This window comes from Myripristis murdjan, chromosome 8 (assembly GCF_902150065.1).
Source record: "Myripristis murdjan chromosome 8, fMyrMur1.1, whole genome shotgun sequence".
Lineage (NCBI taxonomy): Eukaryota > Metazoa > Chordata > Actinopteri > Holocentriformes > Holocentridae > Myripristis > Myripristis murdjan.
The window spans coordinates 31700437-31719526 of NC_043987.1; the positions used below are offsets into that span (position 1 = coordinate 31700437).

At 42.6% G+C, this 19090-nt stretch overlaps 1 protein-coding gene across 1 annotated transcript in view; it reads left to right on the forward strand.

Moving 5' to 3' along the window:
- The window catches only part of LOC115363835 (keratin, type I cytoskeletal 13-like), a 38089-nt gene that overhangs the window by 6307 nt on the left and 12692 nt on the right, over positions 1 to 19090 (forward strand). The window contains exons 8-12 of the mRNA XM_030058161.1: positions 8583 to 8587; positions 10836 to 10964; positions 12627 to 12788; positions 14118 to 14243; positions 15384 to 15459. Of these exons, the coding sequence (XP_029914021.1) occupies positions 8583 to 8587; positions 10836 to 10964; positions 12627 to 12788; positions 14118 to 14243; positions 15384 to 15412 (451 nt within the window). The 3' untranslated portion in view covers positions 15413 to 15459. The remainder of the gene's footprint in view (positions 1 to 8582; positions 8588 to 10835; positions 10965 to 12626; positions 12789 to 14117; positions 14244 to 15383; positions 15460 to 19090) is intronic.

Sequence of the window (19090 nt, forward strand, 5' to 3'; positions counted from 1 at the left end):
TCTTTTCTTTTCTTTCTTTTTTTTTTTTTTTTTTGTTTTACTTACTCGGAATAAAAAACTACTACTATTGTATAAACTATAAACTACTATAAAATTAGTGAGGTACTGATTTGACCCTCTGGGCTGCCGTGAGCAAAATCTGAATGGATTCTGTCTTTGCTCCCTGCACTCGAGCACGAGAGGCTGCTAACTTCAGAATCTCATGAAAGGACAGGAATGTCAGGGATTTTGAGATTGTGTCATGGTCTGCTGTTTGTCCCTCATGCCTCCCTGTTTTTTTTTTTTTTTTTTTTTTTTTTTTTTGTCATTCGCCTGTGTTTCCTGTCTCTCTCTCTCTGTCTGTCTGTCTGTGTTGTGGCTCAGTCAGCTCCCTGGTTGCTGATCAGCAGACACACCTCCAGTCCATCAGCTCATCTCCAAAACATTATTATGTCTGCCCCAGTTCTTCAGTCACTCCTCGTCTAATTACTTTTAACTCTAGTTTCCTTGAGTCCAGGATCATTTGCTGCCCTCAGTCTACCTCTCCACCTCCACCTCCCTCCACTCAGCCTGTCTCGCCTGCTGCAAACCCTAACCCTCCATCATCAGCCTTCACCAGCCAGGACTCCCCTCCTCACCACCTCAATCACCCACAAATTCTGCATTTGGGTCATTTCTACCGATCGTAACAGACTGGAGCTGTAAACCCGGCCAAGATCAGATCAGAATCCTCCTCCGATTGGCAGGAGGAGCTAATCGGTGTTAAATAGGCCCAAAAGTCCCGTAATCTGAGCCCGGCCTGACTTCGCTTAAATGGAGCAGAACCTTAATCATAGATAGATAGATAGATAGATTTATTTATGGATTAAGACGAATAAAACAGCAATCCATCGGATGACATGCAAAAGTACAAAACTTATTTCCAGCATGGTCCTTGGTGTTACACACAAGAAACAAAATAGACAAGAAACAGACAAAGTCAAGACAGAGGTCATACAAAAATAGGTGGGAACAGAAGACATCCCAATAAAACAAATAAACAAATAACAATTAAAAAGCAGAAAAACTATCTAGAATCAATGCACATTCAGTGCACCTCAATCAGTGTCATTGATTGAGGTTCTGTAGTTTGCTCTGCTATTTCATGTCTGAACGGCTGCTGTGGAAAAGACCCATACTTTATTTTTCATGTCTATTTCTTCTGTTGCTTTCCCTGATAAATCCGGCTCCTCATTTGCCTACTGGTTTGACAGCCTCTGACATCTGTTTTTATTGAAGCTGTCAGGTTGGAGGACGCTGGCATTGACTCAGCAGGCGGCGTCACAGCTGAGCGAACGCACGGCTCCTCGGGGGTTCTTAGCCTGCATCAATGAGGATTTCTAGTCTTTTATTCTGTATTTTATATCATCATAATCAGGATTAGAAATGCTTTATTGATCCCAGAGGGGAAATCGAGCGACTGCCCTTATAGAGAATAACAAGCAGCAGAAACGTCAGGTTTACTGGGTCAGGTCCAAAGATCCTGGGGCCGCCTGGGTAAACCCCGAGGCCTTTTCCAGTTCTCCCATAACTCACTCATCAAACTGCACTGGCTGATTTTTAAGAACAGATAGTTAAAAAAAAAATGTCACAGCCCCGGAGGAAAGACGCTACCTGCTCAGGAATGGCAATGGAAGCCTGTGGCAGTCTCTCACACACTCTCACACACACAAACATGATGACAGTCAATAACCGCAGATACAGTACAGCACTTTGGGAGTATCTTATCCCTAATGCAGAAACATCACCAGCCTCTGAGTCTGTGGACAAACAGCCAGGACACGAGCAGACTGCCACTGTAAGAGATAGATAGATAGATAGATAGATAGATAGATAGATAGAATCTATCTATCTATCTATCTATCTATCTATCTGATAGATAGATAGATAGATAGATAGATAGATAGATAGATAGATAGATTTACTTTATTGATCCCAAACTAGCAAGTTCTTATGTTACAGCAGCATCAATAGAAACATAAAATAAAGTTAAATAGAATAGAAAAGATGCAGAATTATACACAATAAAGACAATAAAGACTAAATATATACAATAAAGATGGTATTGAAGTACATGAAATATACAGATGGTATTGAAGTAGACACACACACACAGTTTTTCCGCACCCACCTAGTTGATTGAAGAGGAAATGTTAATGTTAAAAAAATGTTTTCATATGCAGCTACAAAAAGCTACAACACATTTTTACCTGTCAGTCTGTGGACGCACAGCCTCTTGATACAAGGACCCTCACACACGTCCGACCAAGTCAAATAAACACAGCACAAAAAGTAAGGAAATTTGTGTTTGGTAGATTATTTCTTTGTTGTAACAATGCTGCTTGGCAATGAATCTCATACCGTTGGAAAGTCTGTTTATTTCCCTTTTAAATGGAGCCACATCTGTAAGGAACATGACTTTGAGGAATGAGCAGCAGAGTTGAGGATGTGGGTTGTGCCCATGAAAAATGTGCCAAATCTTCTCTGCCAATGCCAAACAACTGATTCTGCTGTTGCTACTGACTCTTGTTTTGAGCTTCAGGTACCCCCCAGGTGCTGCCAGTCAGGTGCCCGATTGGCACCTCCACAGTCTGGGACCGAACTCTATCCTCCAAGATGACAGCGCTCACCCCCACAGAGCAGGTTTATCAGAGACGACCTCCAGATTTTGGGATTGGAGAGGATGGAACGGCCTGCCACTGAGACTGAGGCTCCTGTTTGTTAAATGAATAAATTGTTAAATTGCCAATATGTCTTGTGTCTTCAAACTTCAATCATCCAGTCAACCAAACACCAAACGGGAGTCACTGGCAGAATCAGCTGTTTGGCACTGGCAGAGAAGATTTGGCAGATTTTTTCATGGGCACAAACCATATGGCTCCATTTAAAAGGGCATTAAAGAGGCTTTCCAGCGGTATGAGATTTATTGCCAAGCAGCATTGTTACAACAAAGAAATAATCTACCAAACACAGATTTCCTTACTTTGGGTGCGATGTTTATCAAGTCCTCAGATACTGTTACAGGATAGAAGAACATGCAGCAAAATGACTTGGGGTCCCAAGAACGGCACCGGGTCCAAAGACCCTGGAGCGGCCTGGGTAAACCCTGAGGCTCATTCCAGTTCTCCCATAAGTCACTCATCAGACCAGACTGGCTGATTTTTAAGAAGAGGTGAGAAAAAGAGGAGAGGTGTTATCAACTCAGGAATGGCAGAAGAAGCCCGAGGGAGCCTCTCTCTCTCTCTCTCTCTCTCTCTCTCTCTCTCTCACACACACACACACACACACACACACACACATAAACGCACACCTTACAGGCAGTACAGTTTAAATCAGAGGGAAATTCTTAGGTGACAAAGTTTTAGTGTGGTGCCCCCTTCTCTCCTGCCGCACCTCTCCACATTAATTTTCTGCCCCTCCCAGGCCTGCAGCTGGCTGTCAGAGCCACAGGATAATCCCTGCTGTTGCATAATCCCACGGCTTTCATCCCCAGAGCGGTGGTCCTTCATATGTCAGGGCACAGATACAGACTCTTCATCTTCACAGTTCACCAGCTGGTGATTCAATTTAGGAACAACTTTTGGATTGAAGTTTGAATGAAGCACTTTTAGCACAAATTTAGCACAAATGACCCTGTGGTGCTTTCCCACCTGGCTCATTTGGAGCAGTTTTAAAGTTCAAGTTCAAGTTCAAGTTCAAATTTATTTGTGTCCCCGCAGGGCGGTTGTTGTTGCACCAAGCAGTGAGCAACATTTAAAACATACACGACATAGAGAACATAAAAACATAAAAAGTTTAAGAGAATACAGTGTATACTGGCACAACATCAGTGCAAACAGCGATTTCTGTATAAATAACATAATCATACAAAATCAGTCAGACAATCGAATAATAATCAATAAATCAATGAAACAATCAATCAATCAGGTACGACTCCTCTCCCGTCCGGAGTTCAAGAGAGAAATGGCTGAAGGGACAAAGGAGTGCTTGTACATGTTGCTTTTGATACTAAAACCGGGAGTGTTTCCCCTATAGAGCATTCTCCAATCTCCAAAGGTACTGATGTGTAGATAGATAGATAGATAGATAGATAGATAGATACTTTATTCATCCCGAAGGAAATTCACAAAAGACACTAACCACTTTGCCATCGAGGCGTGTGTTTTTTTTTTGTGTTTGTGTACTGCTGTCATGACAAACGTCTCTTCGGGAAAACAAAGAGCCCTGAGACGAATCCCTCCGGTAAGATCTCTGGCCAATGAAAAAACAGTTTGCTCACACGTGGCGTTTGTGGACCACTGTCGAACGTTGCCGTGTGAACGCTACAACAAACCAAAGGACAAACTTCATTAAAAATTGTATGATTTTAGCCCCTAAATCAGAACAAACGAGCAAAACAAGCTACAAGAGTGAAAGCAGCCATAAACATTGTTTTTCTACATAAAAAACACAAACAATGGAGTCACAGCCTTGCAGTATGCTGTTAAATCACCACATTAAGTCATTAAGTTTTTTTGTTTGTTTGTTTTGTTTTGTTTTGTTTTTTGGAAGAATTGTGACTGAATCATTTCGAAGCATTTCACTCAGGCTGACGTCACGGCGATCCATTCATTTTACTTCTTTTTCTTTTGCCAGTTTGGCAGAATTTGTAATTGAAGCGTCATTTGAAGTTTCAGTTCAGTTGGAGTTTCCAAAAAAACAAATTAAATCAGTGCCACAGGTTTGATTTCTCCAGGAACGAGTGAACAGACGCTCCAAACTAAAACACGAAGGCGTCCTCTGAATTTCCAGAGACTGAACGCTCAACTTGAGGTAATGATTTTTCTCTAGTTTGGAATTTAAATAACAATAATGTAAATCATTCATTCGTTTTCCAGACTACTTATCAGGGGGTCACTGGAGCCTGTCCCAGTGCTCACTGGGTGGAAGGCAGGGGGGGAGGAAACACCCTGGACAGGTCGCCGGTTCATCACAGGACAGACGAGCACATTCACACCCAGGGCGGTTCAGTGTGTCCAGTTCACCTGAGCTGCATGTCTCTGGACTGTGGGAGGAAACCAGAGCTCCCAGCGGAAACCCACACAGACACAGGAGAGAACATGCAAACTCCACACAGCCGGCCGGGAATCAAACCCAGGACCTTCTTGCTGTGAGGCGAAGGTGCTAACTATGGTGATGTAGTATATATGCATGCAGCTTCATCTCTGTTGAAGAAGCTAGATGTTGCTTTCCACTCAGCGTTACGCTTTGTAACTGGTGCTTCTGCTAGGACCCATCACTGTGTGTTGTATGAGAAGCCTGAATGGACGTCACTGTATCTGAGAAGGAGAATACATCTTTTAATTTTTACAGCTAAAGCCTTAATGTTCAAATTACCCCATTACATATGCAGCCTGTTATCCATCCGCCATCAAACATATAATACTCGTTCTTCAAATAAGCTTCCCCTTCAAACTCCTTCTCCACAGACAGAGTTGGGGAAATCTGCCTTCCATGCCTGGAATGAGCTGCAAAGCCTTCTTAACTTAGATTCCCTACGTACAATTCATATTTTTAAAAGTCTGTTAAATACTGTCCTCACAGAACAATGTCAGTAGCTGGGTTTCCATCCACCTATTTTTATTCGCATTTTCAGAAATTGCAGAAAAAAAACAAAAACAAAAAAAAACTGGGAGGGAAACGCCAGAAATTCGAAAAACGGCCGAAAATTCGCAAAAAAGTTTTTACGCTTGGAGGGGGTGAATTTCTCAGCGTATCGATAAAAGAAAATGCGACTTTTTTGCTGTGGAAACAGGTTTTGCGAATAAACGATGACTGGACCGGATACCACGTCACACTTCTACGCTACAGTCTTATCATTAGTTATTGTTATTATTATTATTATTAGTCTCTTATTCCTTATTTAGGATGGTTCGGTACGAAGTTAGCGCTGCCAAAACAGTAAGCAGACTTCTCCCAAGAGCCGACAAGTTCAGCAGGAATCTGTCCCTGATCAGCTGTTGAGTGTCAGCTGAGTGTTTGTTGTTGTTCAGTCGACACACAGACGCTATCTTATAGCATCATCTCACGGCGCACTCTCCTCTCAATAATCGCAAAACAAGACTAATGGAAACAGGCATAAATTCGCATTTTCTTTTGCGCATTCTGACAAAATGCGCTCAAAAATTTTGATATATTTGGATGGAAACCCAGCTACTGTGTCTCAATGGGACCTTCCTGATAAAATAAAGGATAAATAAATAAAATAAAAATAAACCACTGCAACACCGTGCAATGACTTTGAAATGAAAATGATTTTTAAAAATCACAACTCTGGCTTGGATTAACTCATAAACACAGAGATTGGGTGTAAGTACCAATCCTAAACGCGACCTCAGTAGGAAAAGTTAACATTCCTCCTGTCAAGAGAAAATTAAAAATAAAACCTCATTATTGACTAAAATTGGCAGATAATTTGGTCAGCTTAAGGCTGCTTTTTTTTTTTAATAGAGGTGTGGCACCACCCTAGAGGTTACAGAGGCGCCTAGTTGAATTCTCAAGACAATTGGCAAACCTGGGTGGAGAAAGTGAGTGAGTAATGCAAACATCACTCAGTGTGTCCTTAAGCCCCGGGTTCAGCACCGGCCAACAGTGGAGGCCTGCGATTGTGTTGTTAATCTGTATGAAGGTGAGTCCGGAAAACAGCATGCATGCTCCAGCCTGGTTCCATACCTGTGAATCACACGCTCATTTAAAAAAAAAAAAAAAGTTTTGAGCGATTTTATCTGTGATTTATCGGTTGAAAAACCAACTGGGCCGATCAGCAGGACAAACACTGACATCATCAAACTGTGCCAGAGACTGACAGAGAGACAGTTTGTGAGCGAACACGAGAAAATGGGTGATAAAAGACCACCTTGATAAACAAATCGATTTTCCACAGACGACCCGTCTTCTCAATATCGCCCGACATTGTGATTTTAACTTTGCTGCGCTCCACTCCTAAAAACCCGACACAACCAGCATGCAGGCATCGCTTCACACGAGTGTTGAGGTAAAAACGGCGTGAGATCCAGGCGGATACGTCGGGTTCTTGTGATTCGTTGGGGAAAACTGACGGAAATCGGTTAGAGTGGAGGCGACGTGAGACCACAGATGGAGACGGAGTGTAACCAGTCGACAAGTCGCCCTCGATCCTGGTTCCATTTTATCGAGGAAGATGAAAACAAACACAAAAAAGATGGAAATGATATCTGTTGCGCTCACACACAGGATAATGATAGGACTTAGTTCACGACAATGTTTGATATGAAAGCTTTCACAAACGAGAGCCACTGCTCTGCGTGGAGAAAGCTCAATTCCCCCCAATGTCTTTGCTGCTGATGCCTCAGTGCGAGCTGTGCTGTCGTTCCTCATGTCTTCACTTGCACACGTTGCAGGTTATGCATTCAGAAGACGCAATAAGATTTTCATTCACTGCAGCAAATAAAAGTTCAATCCAAGTTGGGTCAACCTGTCACTTCTACCTGCAGGCCCCATGTCAACTGAGGCATGGTAAGACTTATAGGTACATATATGTACCCATGCATGCATGCACACACACACACACACACACACACTCACTCTCCTGTACTGCTGTATGCAGACTCTTGGGCTCTCAAGAGTAACTCAAGCAGGCATTTAATCGTCTTTAAGGACCTGAGGGAGAGAAGGGCCTGACATGTGAAAGCATGTGAAAACTTCTCCTCTGCAGCGTTCTCTCCAGCTATCAATCAAGTCTTAAACTTTATTTTTTTAAAAGAGATCAAACTGGCTGTGAAGAATAAATCTTGTGTTCTTTGCCAGCTTGACTGACGCCCCATCAATGAAAAGAAAAAAAAAAAAAAAAGCATATATCAAAGCTCTCCAGCCTTACAAAACAGGGTTAAGGGTTTGGCTCAAGCTGTTTACCTCATGTCATGTTTACATGCCAACTTGCAGAGTGGCATGGCCCCAGGTTTCCACGGCGACACAAAAAAAACTGTGCTGATGCCCTTGCACTGCCATGGGCACTTTCCCACAGCTCGCAGCTCAGCGTGGATGCTCCGGCAGGTGAGAAATGCTCACTCTTTGCCAGAGGACGCCGTGCTCGTTAAACCATGAACTCTTTGTGCGATGGTAAAAATGCAAAGCAAGCAGTGATGGGATACATGTATGGAATGATTGAGGTGTTATATCACCACGGCCAGAGGGGGTTGAAGTAAGTGAACCTTACCTCACTTCACCACAGCCACACCCTCCCCTCCACCTGTCCTCCAGGTCAGCCCACCTGAGCTCCTATAAGAGGAGGAGACGATCCCTCACACCTCACTCTTGCCTCTCCTCTCCGGCCAGAGCAGACAGACAGAAAACCACCTCCTCCTCTTCTTCCTCTCACTTATCATCATGGCAACTATGGTGCAGATGTCCGGAGGCTCCCTGAGGACCTCCTTAGTGGGCCGTCGCTCCGGTAGTGTGCATGGAGGCAGGGGGAATGTTCAAATTTCCAGGCCCCTCTATGGATCTTCAAGTGGTTACAGCTACGGTGGCGGTGGCGGTGGCTACAGTGCTGGTGCAGCTTTCGGTGGTGCTGGCGCTGGTGGCGCTGGAGTCTTTGGTGGTGGTGGTGAAGGCTTCGGAGGCTTAAGTACCATGAGAAGCTTCGGTGGCGCTGGCGCTGGCTTCGGTGGAGGCTTCGGTGGCGCTGGAGGCTTCGGCGGCGGTGGAGCGGTGGACGATAGCATTATCGGCAACGAGAAGTTCACCATGCAGAACCTGAACGACCGCCTGGCTGCCTACCTGGCCAAGGTGGCGGCGCTGGAGAAGGCCAACGCCGAGCTGGAGCTGAAGATCAGGCAGTTCGTGGAGAATAGGGCCGGCCCGGCCGCCAGGGACTACAGTGCCTTCTTTGTGACCATCGCAGAGCTGCAGGACAAGGTGAGGAGGTGGGGCAGGATGGGTGGGAAATGGTTTGCATTGTCAGAGCCAGAGGTTTCCCTTGTGTTGTGCTGGGTCTGACGGTACAGTCGCCCCCATTTTAACCTTAGTTGCAGATTTTGTAGGGAATGGCCGGTGGTTTCACAGACTGTCATGGCATCAGTAGCCAGACCGCCCTTCAGAAATTTCCTTCAGAGCGACAATAAATTCCCATCACCTCCAGGAGGCGCGGATCCATGGCCTACACTCCCTTTCTGGAGGAGGGCGGGTCCCGTGGTCTTTACTACTATGCATTTCCCCCACTGATCACACCTTATAATGTTGCTGATGTGAGAATTTCAAGCTTGTTCCAGTTATTAATTGTATTTTATTCATCTGGACCGTGGAGTCAGGTTACACAAAAGCAAGTGACAGTATCACGTTGGTTAGGGATGCTATCCTTAGACTATGGATGAGCCAAATGCCTCTAATACTTATAATTTAATTACATAAGTTGCAGGAACTGGAACCCTGTAGCTATACCAGGTGCTTATCTGTTGGCAGCTTCACTTCATCTGATGAAATGAAACATCAGATAATTCGGTTAATCCTCAAGAGGGGGAGACAAAGCAGGGAAAGTAGGGAAATTCCTGGTTTCGTCAGATATGAAACCAGGAATTTCTGACACGCTGAAGATTTGAAGGTCAGGCTGAATCCCCAAAAAAAAGGTAATGAAAGGGTGTGGTGTGCTGCGGTGCCGCTCCTAAACTGAAGAGATCACAATTAACAGATTAAGCCTCAGTCATGATAGAGGTGACCTGGCATCACCTCGATTTGATTTAAGTGAGAGTCACTGCTGTTCAGAGTTTTAAATGAAGGAAAGGAAAGGAATGAAAATGAATGTGTTCTGCATGTTTAGATCAGAGACGCCATCGTCGCCAGGGGAACGGTCATGCTCAGCATCGACAACGTCAAGTTGGCCCAGGACGACTTCAGAGTCAAGTAAGCAGCTCGTCACGGCGATTTTTATTAGTGCAATGTCTTCTTCTTCTTCTTTTCGTCTTCTTTCTTTATTTTTTTTTATCTTTGTTTTTACTTCTTTGTTTCTTTGTTTCTTTCTAGAATGTTCTACGTCATCACCAAATTTTAACCTTTTCAGACAGAACAGACAGAACAGAATAGAACAGGCAACACCTCAATACACACACACACACACACACACACACACACACACACACACACACACACACACACACACACAGCATGCATATAGTTCAATGCTGTCTGAAGGGAAAAACAGATTGATGTAGATGAGCATGTGGAGCAAGTAAATATTTCATTATTTTTTGTGTGCGTGCGTGCGTGCATGTGTGTGTGTGTGTGTGTGTGTGTGATTGTAATTAATAATGTAATAAGCACCCTGGCTCATGAAATAACATGACATGACAAAGGTCATGAAAAAAGAAACTGACAAACATTATACAGCAAGGTTCATATGTAAAAGTACAGTCATAAATCACAGGAAAACATTTATAAATATAGACAGAAAGACAGATAGATAGATAGATAGAGAGAGAGAGAGAGAGAGAGAGAGAGAGAGAGAGAGAGAGAGAGAGAAAACTGTGACTATTTCTCTTAGGGGTGTTACAGTCAGTGTGTCAGTCCAGCAGGAGCATCACTCCCTCTGGTGGCTGATTAGAAAAATGCAGGAGGTGATACATAAAAAAGTAGATCCACCCAAATCCAGACTCCTGGATACAGAATCCTAAAGCCTTTATACAAACATTTATACGCCAGAAAAATAGTAATTTACTGACAACGATGTGAAAGGTCAGTGACCCTCACACACCCGTCCCGCCCCCTCACCTGTCTGCAGGTACGAGAACGAGCTGGGCATGCGTCAGTCGGTGGAGGCCGACATCGCCGGGCTCAAAGCTCTGATGTCGGATCTGGCCATGGCCAAGACGGACCTGGAGATGCAGCTGGACAGCCTGAGGGAGGAGCTGGCCTACCTGAAGAAGAACCACGAGGAGGTCAGTCGGTGCCTTGCTTAGCGGGACTTCAGCAGTCAATGCTGGAGCAGAGAGGGCAGGGAGAGCGTTTTAATGTGCTAAACTTAACTACGCAAACTTAATTATTCCCAAAAGGGGAGAAATGATGACTGACAGGCATTTACACGGCGGACGGATCCTAAAAACAAAACAAAAGAAGAGCAAACACACCAAAACTGTCCGAGCTTCAAGACGCTGATTTAAAAGCAGTTTGTCTTAACCCTATAAAGCCTGAACTATGAAAGATTTGGCAGAAAATTCCAATTTTTTGAAACTGAACCCTTTATTTAGTCCTATAACAAAACATATATATACACTACTCACAAAAAAGTTAGGGATATTTGGCTTTTGAGTGAAATTTATGGAAAATGGAAAATGTTCACACTACAGTGATATTATATCATGAAAGTAGGGCATTTAAGTAGAAGCATACACTGGTGATTTCCTCATCTCAAACAATTTCTTGAAACAAAAGCCAACAACAGTGGTGGATATACCACAACAAAAAATGTCAGTGTCAATAACTTGTCATGTGCCCTTGAGCATCAATTACAGCTTGACAACGACGTCTCATGCTGTTCACAAGTCGACTTATTGTCTGCTGAGGCATGGCATCCCACTCTTCTTGAAGGGCGGCCCTCAGGACATTGAGGTTCTGGGGTACAGAGCTCCGAGCCTCTACACGGCGACTCAGCTGATCCCATAGGTTTTCTATGGGATTCAGGTCTGGAGAAAGTGCAGGCCACTCCATTTGAGGTACCCCAGTCTCCAGCAGCCGTTCCCTAATGATACGACCTCGATGAGCTGGAGCATCAAACACCTGATGTGAATTTTGCCGTTAAACTCCTTGTTAGAGAACAGCAACTTGTGCAAAAAGTACTGAAACACTGAACAGTTGGACATGTGCATTCAAAAGTTTACAGAAGGTCACATTAAGTTCACCTGTAAAGGTTAGAATGCATTTTAGGTTCATCCTGAAATTTCACCCGAAAGCTGAATATCCCTAAATTTTTGTGAGTAGTGTATATATATATATATATATATATATATATATATATAAAATCAAAAAATACGTTATTCCACGACCTTTCTGGTGTATGATGTATGATATGTACTTGAAGTGCCAATGGTATGGTCCAGGGTGAACAGGGGAAGTGTCCAAAGGTATACAACAGTATTTTGGTCAAGTATTGATTAAACTGAAAATGAAAAACGGAATTGAAAATGTGTATCATATATGATACAAATGGCTTTATAGTTTACTTTAATGCCGAGAAAAATCCACTAAACTGATCGTTACTTTAATGGGCTGCAACACCTAAGGGATAATCCAAGAGAAGGTGTGTGTTAAACCGTTTTAAGGAGCGACGTGGAGGCAAAGAACGGCCAATCAGAAAAGAGTAGACCATGGGATAAAAAACATGAATCGCCACACTGGTCAGGGAGGGGGTCTCGCTCAGTGACAGACCTACTACCCCAACCAGACTGTCTATGGTGCATTAAGCAATTACAGCCATTATAAAATGCAAAACAGGTAGGAGTTCAGTGCCTTGCTCAAGGACACATAAGCAGGTAGCAATGGTTCGAACGCTGTCATGTGCATTTTGGCCCGCCGGGCTCACCGCAGTGTCCTTCCCCCTGCAGGACCTGCTGTCCACACGCAGCCAGATGACCGGCCAGGTGAACGTGGAGGTGGACGCTGCTCCTCAGGTGGACCTCAGCAGGGTCATGGAGGAGATGAGGGACCACTACGAGACTCTCGCCACCAAGAACCGCAAAGAGCTGGAGGTCTGGTTCCAGGACAAGGTGAGGAGCGTGACGCGATGTCCTGATTTTCTGTTGATGGGAGTCTGAGTTTCTCTTTTCTTTATCTTCAGTCAAGTCATTCAAAAAAAAAAACATAAACACCACAAATATAAAACACATCACTTCCTAGAGCTGCCAGTCACAGAGTTTAAATGAAGGACATGGAAAGGCTTTAATGAACCACAGTTTGGATCAGAGAGTGGCAAAACACACATTTAATTAAACATAAATATGGATTATTAGAGTTTGTTTATGCAGATTTCTGTGGCAGCAGCTTCATGCCACATCACAGTGGTCATCAGGATGAATATGACAGAAAAATAAAACCTACAATAGTCCAGTAATTTTAGGCCAAAATTGGGGTCAACCTAGGACAAATTGCAAGAGAAGCAAACTCAACTGATTTTGTATCCTCAGTTTGTCCTGAGTGAGGGGAAAAAAGTCCCATTAATGGAAAGTTTGGAAAATCACCTATGTATGACCACATATTAACAAAAAACACTGTTTTTAACACACAGGGGAAAGGGGTTCAAAATTTGACTTTTAGATATCACTATAAAAATTCACAAGTTGATTACACACACAAAGACAAGAAAATTACAAGTTCTTTGAATTATTCTGTTTACACATGCATATCACACATTATCTGATTTGATATGCGCTAATACGGAATATAAGGAATAAATGCCAGAAGAGACATTTAAACAGTGAATTAAAAGGTTACTATATAACAGTGAATTAAAAGGTTACTATATATGTAGTAACCTTGAATTAAAAGGTTACTATATAACAGTGAATTAAAAGGTTACTAAATATATAGTAACCTTTTAATTCACTGTTATATAGTAACCTTTTAATTCACTGTTTAAATATCTCTTCTGGCATTTATTCCTCATATTCCTTATTAGCGCATATCAAATCAGATAATGTGTGATATGCATGTGTAAACAGAATAATTCAAAGAACTTGTAATTGACTTTTTTTCTTGTCTTTGTGTGTGTAATCAACTTGTGAATTATTATAGTGATATCTGAAAGTAAAATTTTGAACCCCTTTCCCCTGTGTGTTAAAAAGGGTATTTTTTGGCAATATGTGGTCTTATATAGGTGATTTTCAAAACTTTCCACCAATGGGATTTCTTGGGACTTTTTTTCCCTCACTCAGGACAAACTGAGGATACAAAATCAGTTGAGCAATTTGTCCTAGGTTTTTTCATAAAATGACTGGACTATATCCTCTCCTTCATTTCTTCTCCTCTTATCTCTTTTTCTTTCCTTTTTGCCTCCTCTCCTCTGCGTCTCTGCCTCACCGCTCCTCTCCTCCTCCCAGAGCGAGGCCCTCACCAAGGAAGTGGCGACCAGCGAGATGACCCTGCAAACCACGACCACGGAGGTGAAGGACACCAAGAGTCAGCTGCAGGCGCTGGAGATCGAGCTGCAGTCCCAGCTGAGCATGGTAAAGCCTCCGTCTCCAACAATAATTCATAGAGCTGATGATCGCTGAGCTGCAGGCCTCAGATCCTCCAGCAGCACGTCTGCAGGTCCACTCACTGGAGAATTCTCACTTTATTAATAATTTACATTACAAGCAGGTTAGAAACAAAGAGCGGGCTTAAAAGGCTTGTTGAGGTGTGTCTGTACATCCATTAGGCAATGCCCAGTTTTTTGTTTTTTTTTTAAACACAATTACTTAAACAATATTGATTATTTTGCAGCAGTTCATATGAATAAATGATTTTAGTGTGCCATTTTTAATGCTTTGGCATATGTCTGCATAGATGTGTGCGGAACTTGATCCACAATGTCGACCACGCCCCGGCTCAAGCTGATCACACAGCTGAATCAGCATTTTGCTGGGGTTTTGCAGATTTTAATCCCGTATTAAAATAGTGCAAGGAGAACATTTTAAATTTCAGAGTACATTGCTATAAAAATACTTTTTTTTTTTTTTCACTGATTAAAAGTGGCCATATGAGCACAATAAATACTTACTGACATAATATGATTTGAAAATATTTCAAGATGTAATATTCAATTTGTATTTATTTATTTATTTATTTTTAATTTGCCTGGTCAGTTTACCTGTAAATGCAATTTTAGACATAAAAATCATAAAGTTTCACTTTCACTAACACATACGTTAAGTGACATTAGGCAACAAGGAATATTTTTATTTATTTATTTGTTTATTTTGGCTATCAGGGACAGTGCACATTAGTCAATATTTCAATAAATGTGCTCGAGTTACAAGGCAGCTCCTTTCCAGAAGATATAAGATTTGCCTTTTCTCCATAAAACCATGTTAGTGGCTTTTACTATATTGTCTATATATGTATTTTAAATGGAAAAAATATCAGTGCTAGTGCTTCAGGGTTATTTCTGAGACTATTTCAGTGATTTTTAGCTGTAATGTCCGATCCTCCTCCACACTTTCTTTCAACAGGTAAAATCATAAGCAGTGCCAATTTCACCAGACTCACAGGTCGAGAACTCGGCCACATTTCTGTTAAACATGTATCTCTCCCACTTGACTGTGAGCGTCAGAGCTGCTGCACGTTGTGGTTTCCCTCTGACCGGCCCGTCTGTCTCCCTGCAGAAAGCCTCTCTGGAAGCTTCCCTGGCTGACGTGCAGAACCGCTATGCCATGCAGCTCAACGCCTACCAGATGCAGGTGAGCCGGGCCGACGCTGCTGCTGAGTGATGAAGATGCTGAAGAGGAAGAGAGAGTCACACACACACAGATACACATAGAAAACAAAACTGGGAGCGGCTCAACCACAGCCTCCTGTTTCCACTTAGAGCTGCTGCAGTAGACAGATATTAAGAGCTTTATTATTATTATTATTATTATTATTATTGATTGGTTAGAGATTTGATCAGCATGCAGACTGGTGGCATTACAGCGATGTAATCATCAGTCTGCATAATGATAATGATAAATACATGGCACTTTACGTTGACGTGCTGCATTAATTAAGATCAGTGCGTTCAGAGTTGGAAACCATATTGTGCTGCCAAAAAGCAGCAGCTCAGCGACAAACTGTGTGCCCGACCCTGCAGGTGAGCGGCATGGAGGATCAGCTGGTGCAGCTGAGGGCCGACCTGGAGCGGCAGGGCCAGGAGTACCAGATGCTGCTGGACATCAAGACCAGGCTGGAGATGGAGATCGCCGAGTACAGGAGGCTGCTGGACGGAGAGGCGAGCAGCAGGTGGGAGACTGATATCACCTCCATGAAGGTTTCAACAGAAAATGCTAGATAGCCCTGTTTGAAATCAAGAAAACAGCTGATTCTGCCTATACACTGCAAAAACGCAAAATCTTACCAAGATTGTCTTATTTCAAGTAAAAAATGTCTTATTTCTAGTCAAAATATCTCATTACACTAGACATGATCACCTCAGAAGTAAATTGGCAAAATTTGCCAGTGGAAAAAGTGGAAATTCACTTGAAATAAGTGAAAATTAGCTAGAAACAAGTTACTTCTGAGGTGATCATGTCTTATTTTAAGTGCAATGAGATATTTTGACGAGTAATAAGACATTTTTGACTTGAAATAAGACAAATAATCTTGGTAAGATTTTGAGTTTTTGCAGTATAAACAGCAGGGCTGGTGTATAATGATGTGTACCCCCAACTCCCAATTTTTGTTTTCTGAATCCTCCTCTAGTTTGTAGCTATAAAGTCTGATGAGGCTGTGATTCTCCTAGAGGTCACCACAGGTCATTTTATACAGCGACATATAAAATGAAATGGCTGCTATGGGGGCAAACATCATCACACAGGAATCAAATGTGGCTCATTGAATCCAAGACTGTTTAGGCCCCAGTCTGCACAAACACACCATTTTAAACTGCATGGGATTAGCAGAAGGTGGGCAAAGGGGAGAGGTCAGAGGTCAGAGGTCAAGGGACCCTTCTGGAAATAGATATCCCAGTTTCTCTCACCAAAATGTAGCCCTTTTTTGGATAGTTTCCAGTAATAAAAATAAAAAACAATCAATTAAAAAAATAATTAAAAAAAAATCCCAGTATTTAAGTGAATTGATTTTTTCTCTGTCTCCAATAAACAGACACATGTTGATCTATCAATTCAATATATCCTGATGCAAAAATGTGACAATACACATCCTGTGGCAGAAAAAGTGAATTGTGGTATCGGCCACATTTTACACGGCTTTTTCACAAGCTCTGCATCCAAATTACATCATCTGCCCTTTGACAACTTTAATAAAATAGTTTACATTCTACAAAAGCAAGCGCCTTGGCTAGAAAGGTTTGCGGCTGAGAAATATTTTCCTCAGTCGTTCAAATTTTGTTGATCACACTGTCGTGATTAAATTGGACCTCATATCACGTTTTGAATCGGACATCATCTCATCTCATCTTCCTCTAAAAGAGCTCGTCTGCAAGCAAAGGCCTTAACTGGCATTTTGTTTAAACTGAAATGCCCTGCAGCAGCAGCAGAAGTGCATATATTTTCATAACGGGGGCGCCGCGGCGGGAGAGGAAGCACAAACCCCGGCCGTGTTGAGGCCGTGCTCGACCCAAATCTTCAAAACACACTGACATCAGTGGGAGGATCCGTCGGCTCCTCTGTTCCTAATTAAGTCGTCCTACTTGGGATGCGAGGTTACTGCCGCACAGCGCGAGCAACTTCAAAGACCGCATGAAATCATTTCTCACTGATCAATGTGAGCTCATCTACAGATCAAAATGACTAAAATCAGATTTAAGTTAACAAGAATTTTTTTTTTTTTTCATGTGTGGATGTCCAAAGCTTTTTTTTTTTTTTTTCAAATTTAGAGTTCATGAACTGTAATCCGGTTGGTAAACCAAAAACAAAAGAGGGCTATGAAGTAAAAGTTCGTTTTCTGACCGTTTTGGAGGTTTTGCTTGATCCGCATGCCACTTGATGCTTTTTACCCACAGCATCACACACAACTAGAACTGTATGTTTAGTATTTGTGCATGGCCTACGTAACCATCAATAAACTTCACCTTTCATCTTCTACATAATGAGCAACACAAAATTCAGTAGTAGTCTCAGAAATCAGTATAATCCACATTGATGAGTTTGCTTTGTTTCACCTGGTTACAGCTTTGGCACATAAGCAGCTCCTGTTCTGCTCTAAAATCTGGTTGCTGAATTTGGGGGTTTACCAGCCACTGTGGTTAGGGGACAAAAATAAATCCAATTATTTCCTGCCTTGTGGATGACATATGATCTGAGCTCTGAAGTGTCTCTCCGTCCTTCCTCCCCCAGCTTCTCGGGCTCCTCAAGCACCGTGATAGGCGGCGGCGGCAGCTCCACCACCACCACCACGACCACGGTGGTGAAAAAGGTCATCGAGGAGACATCTATCGAGAGCTGAACCAATCGGACGGCCTCGCAGAGATGATCCGACCAATCGCACGTCTGTCTGACCATGGCTGGAGTCAAATCTCAACCCATCATCTTACTTTAAAAAAAAAAAAAAACATTCCTTCTCCTGATGAAAAGCCTTTCTCTTCATCAAGCCACACACTTTCATCTTCCCTTTCTTCTAACTTTAAAGTCACAATCATGCAGTGAAACCAAGACGATGGTAGATTTCTGAGGGGAAAACTCTTGTCACTTCTCATTCTTGTCATCTCGGTTGGGAACCTCTCCATCGTTGTGCCAACCAACCTCTTACTTGTCTGGTGGTTTAAAAAATAAAATAAAATAAAATAATAAAAAAAAAAAAGACAAAAGTGAATGTTATTTTTTTTGGGGGGGGAGGGGTGGTTAAACAAGAAATATGATACAAGAAAAGTTATTTTCCCGGTTGCGTCAAGTGTCTTTTCGCCTCAAATTTTTTTTTTTTTTTTTTTTTTGAGCTTTTCTCCACTTTAGCTTCACTACACACCGTGTCAGCGTCACAGAGAAAAGGTAGATTCCCTCTTGTGGTTTCATTTGCTTCAGGTACATTTTCCATTTCAGAACGGGGCTCCTAATCTTCAAGAACAATCGCTAACTTCCTGTTAAAAAAACATTTTGGTACTTTTGCTTTGACATGTGAGAGCGGAGAGAACCAGTACAGGTGGAAAAGACACGTGACAGAAGTCTCGGGTTAGATTTGATGGGAAGGCCGGTCTCGGTCTCGGTGGATCCCTCACCCGACCACAGAGCTACAACCGAGAGAAAAGACACCCCTGAATGAACCCTTATCATCTCCTTCAGTAAATCCGAGTCCGTTTCCATGAGACGAGTCAACAGGAAAACAACAAAAACAGGGAATGCCATTAGTTTCTTTAATAATTCTTTTTCCAGTACATGATGCT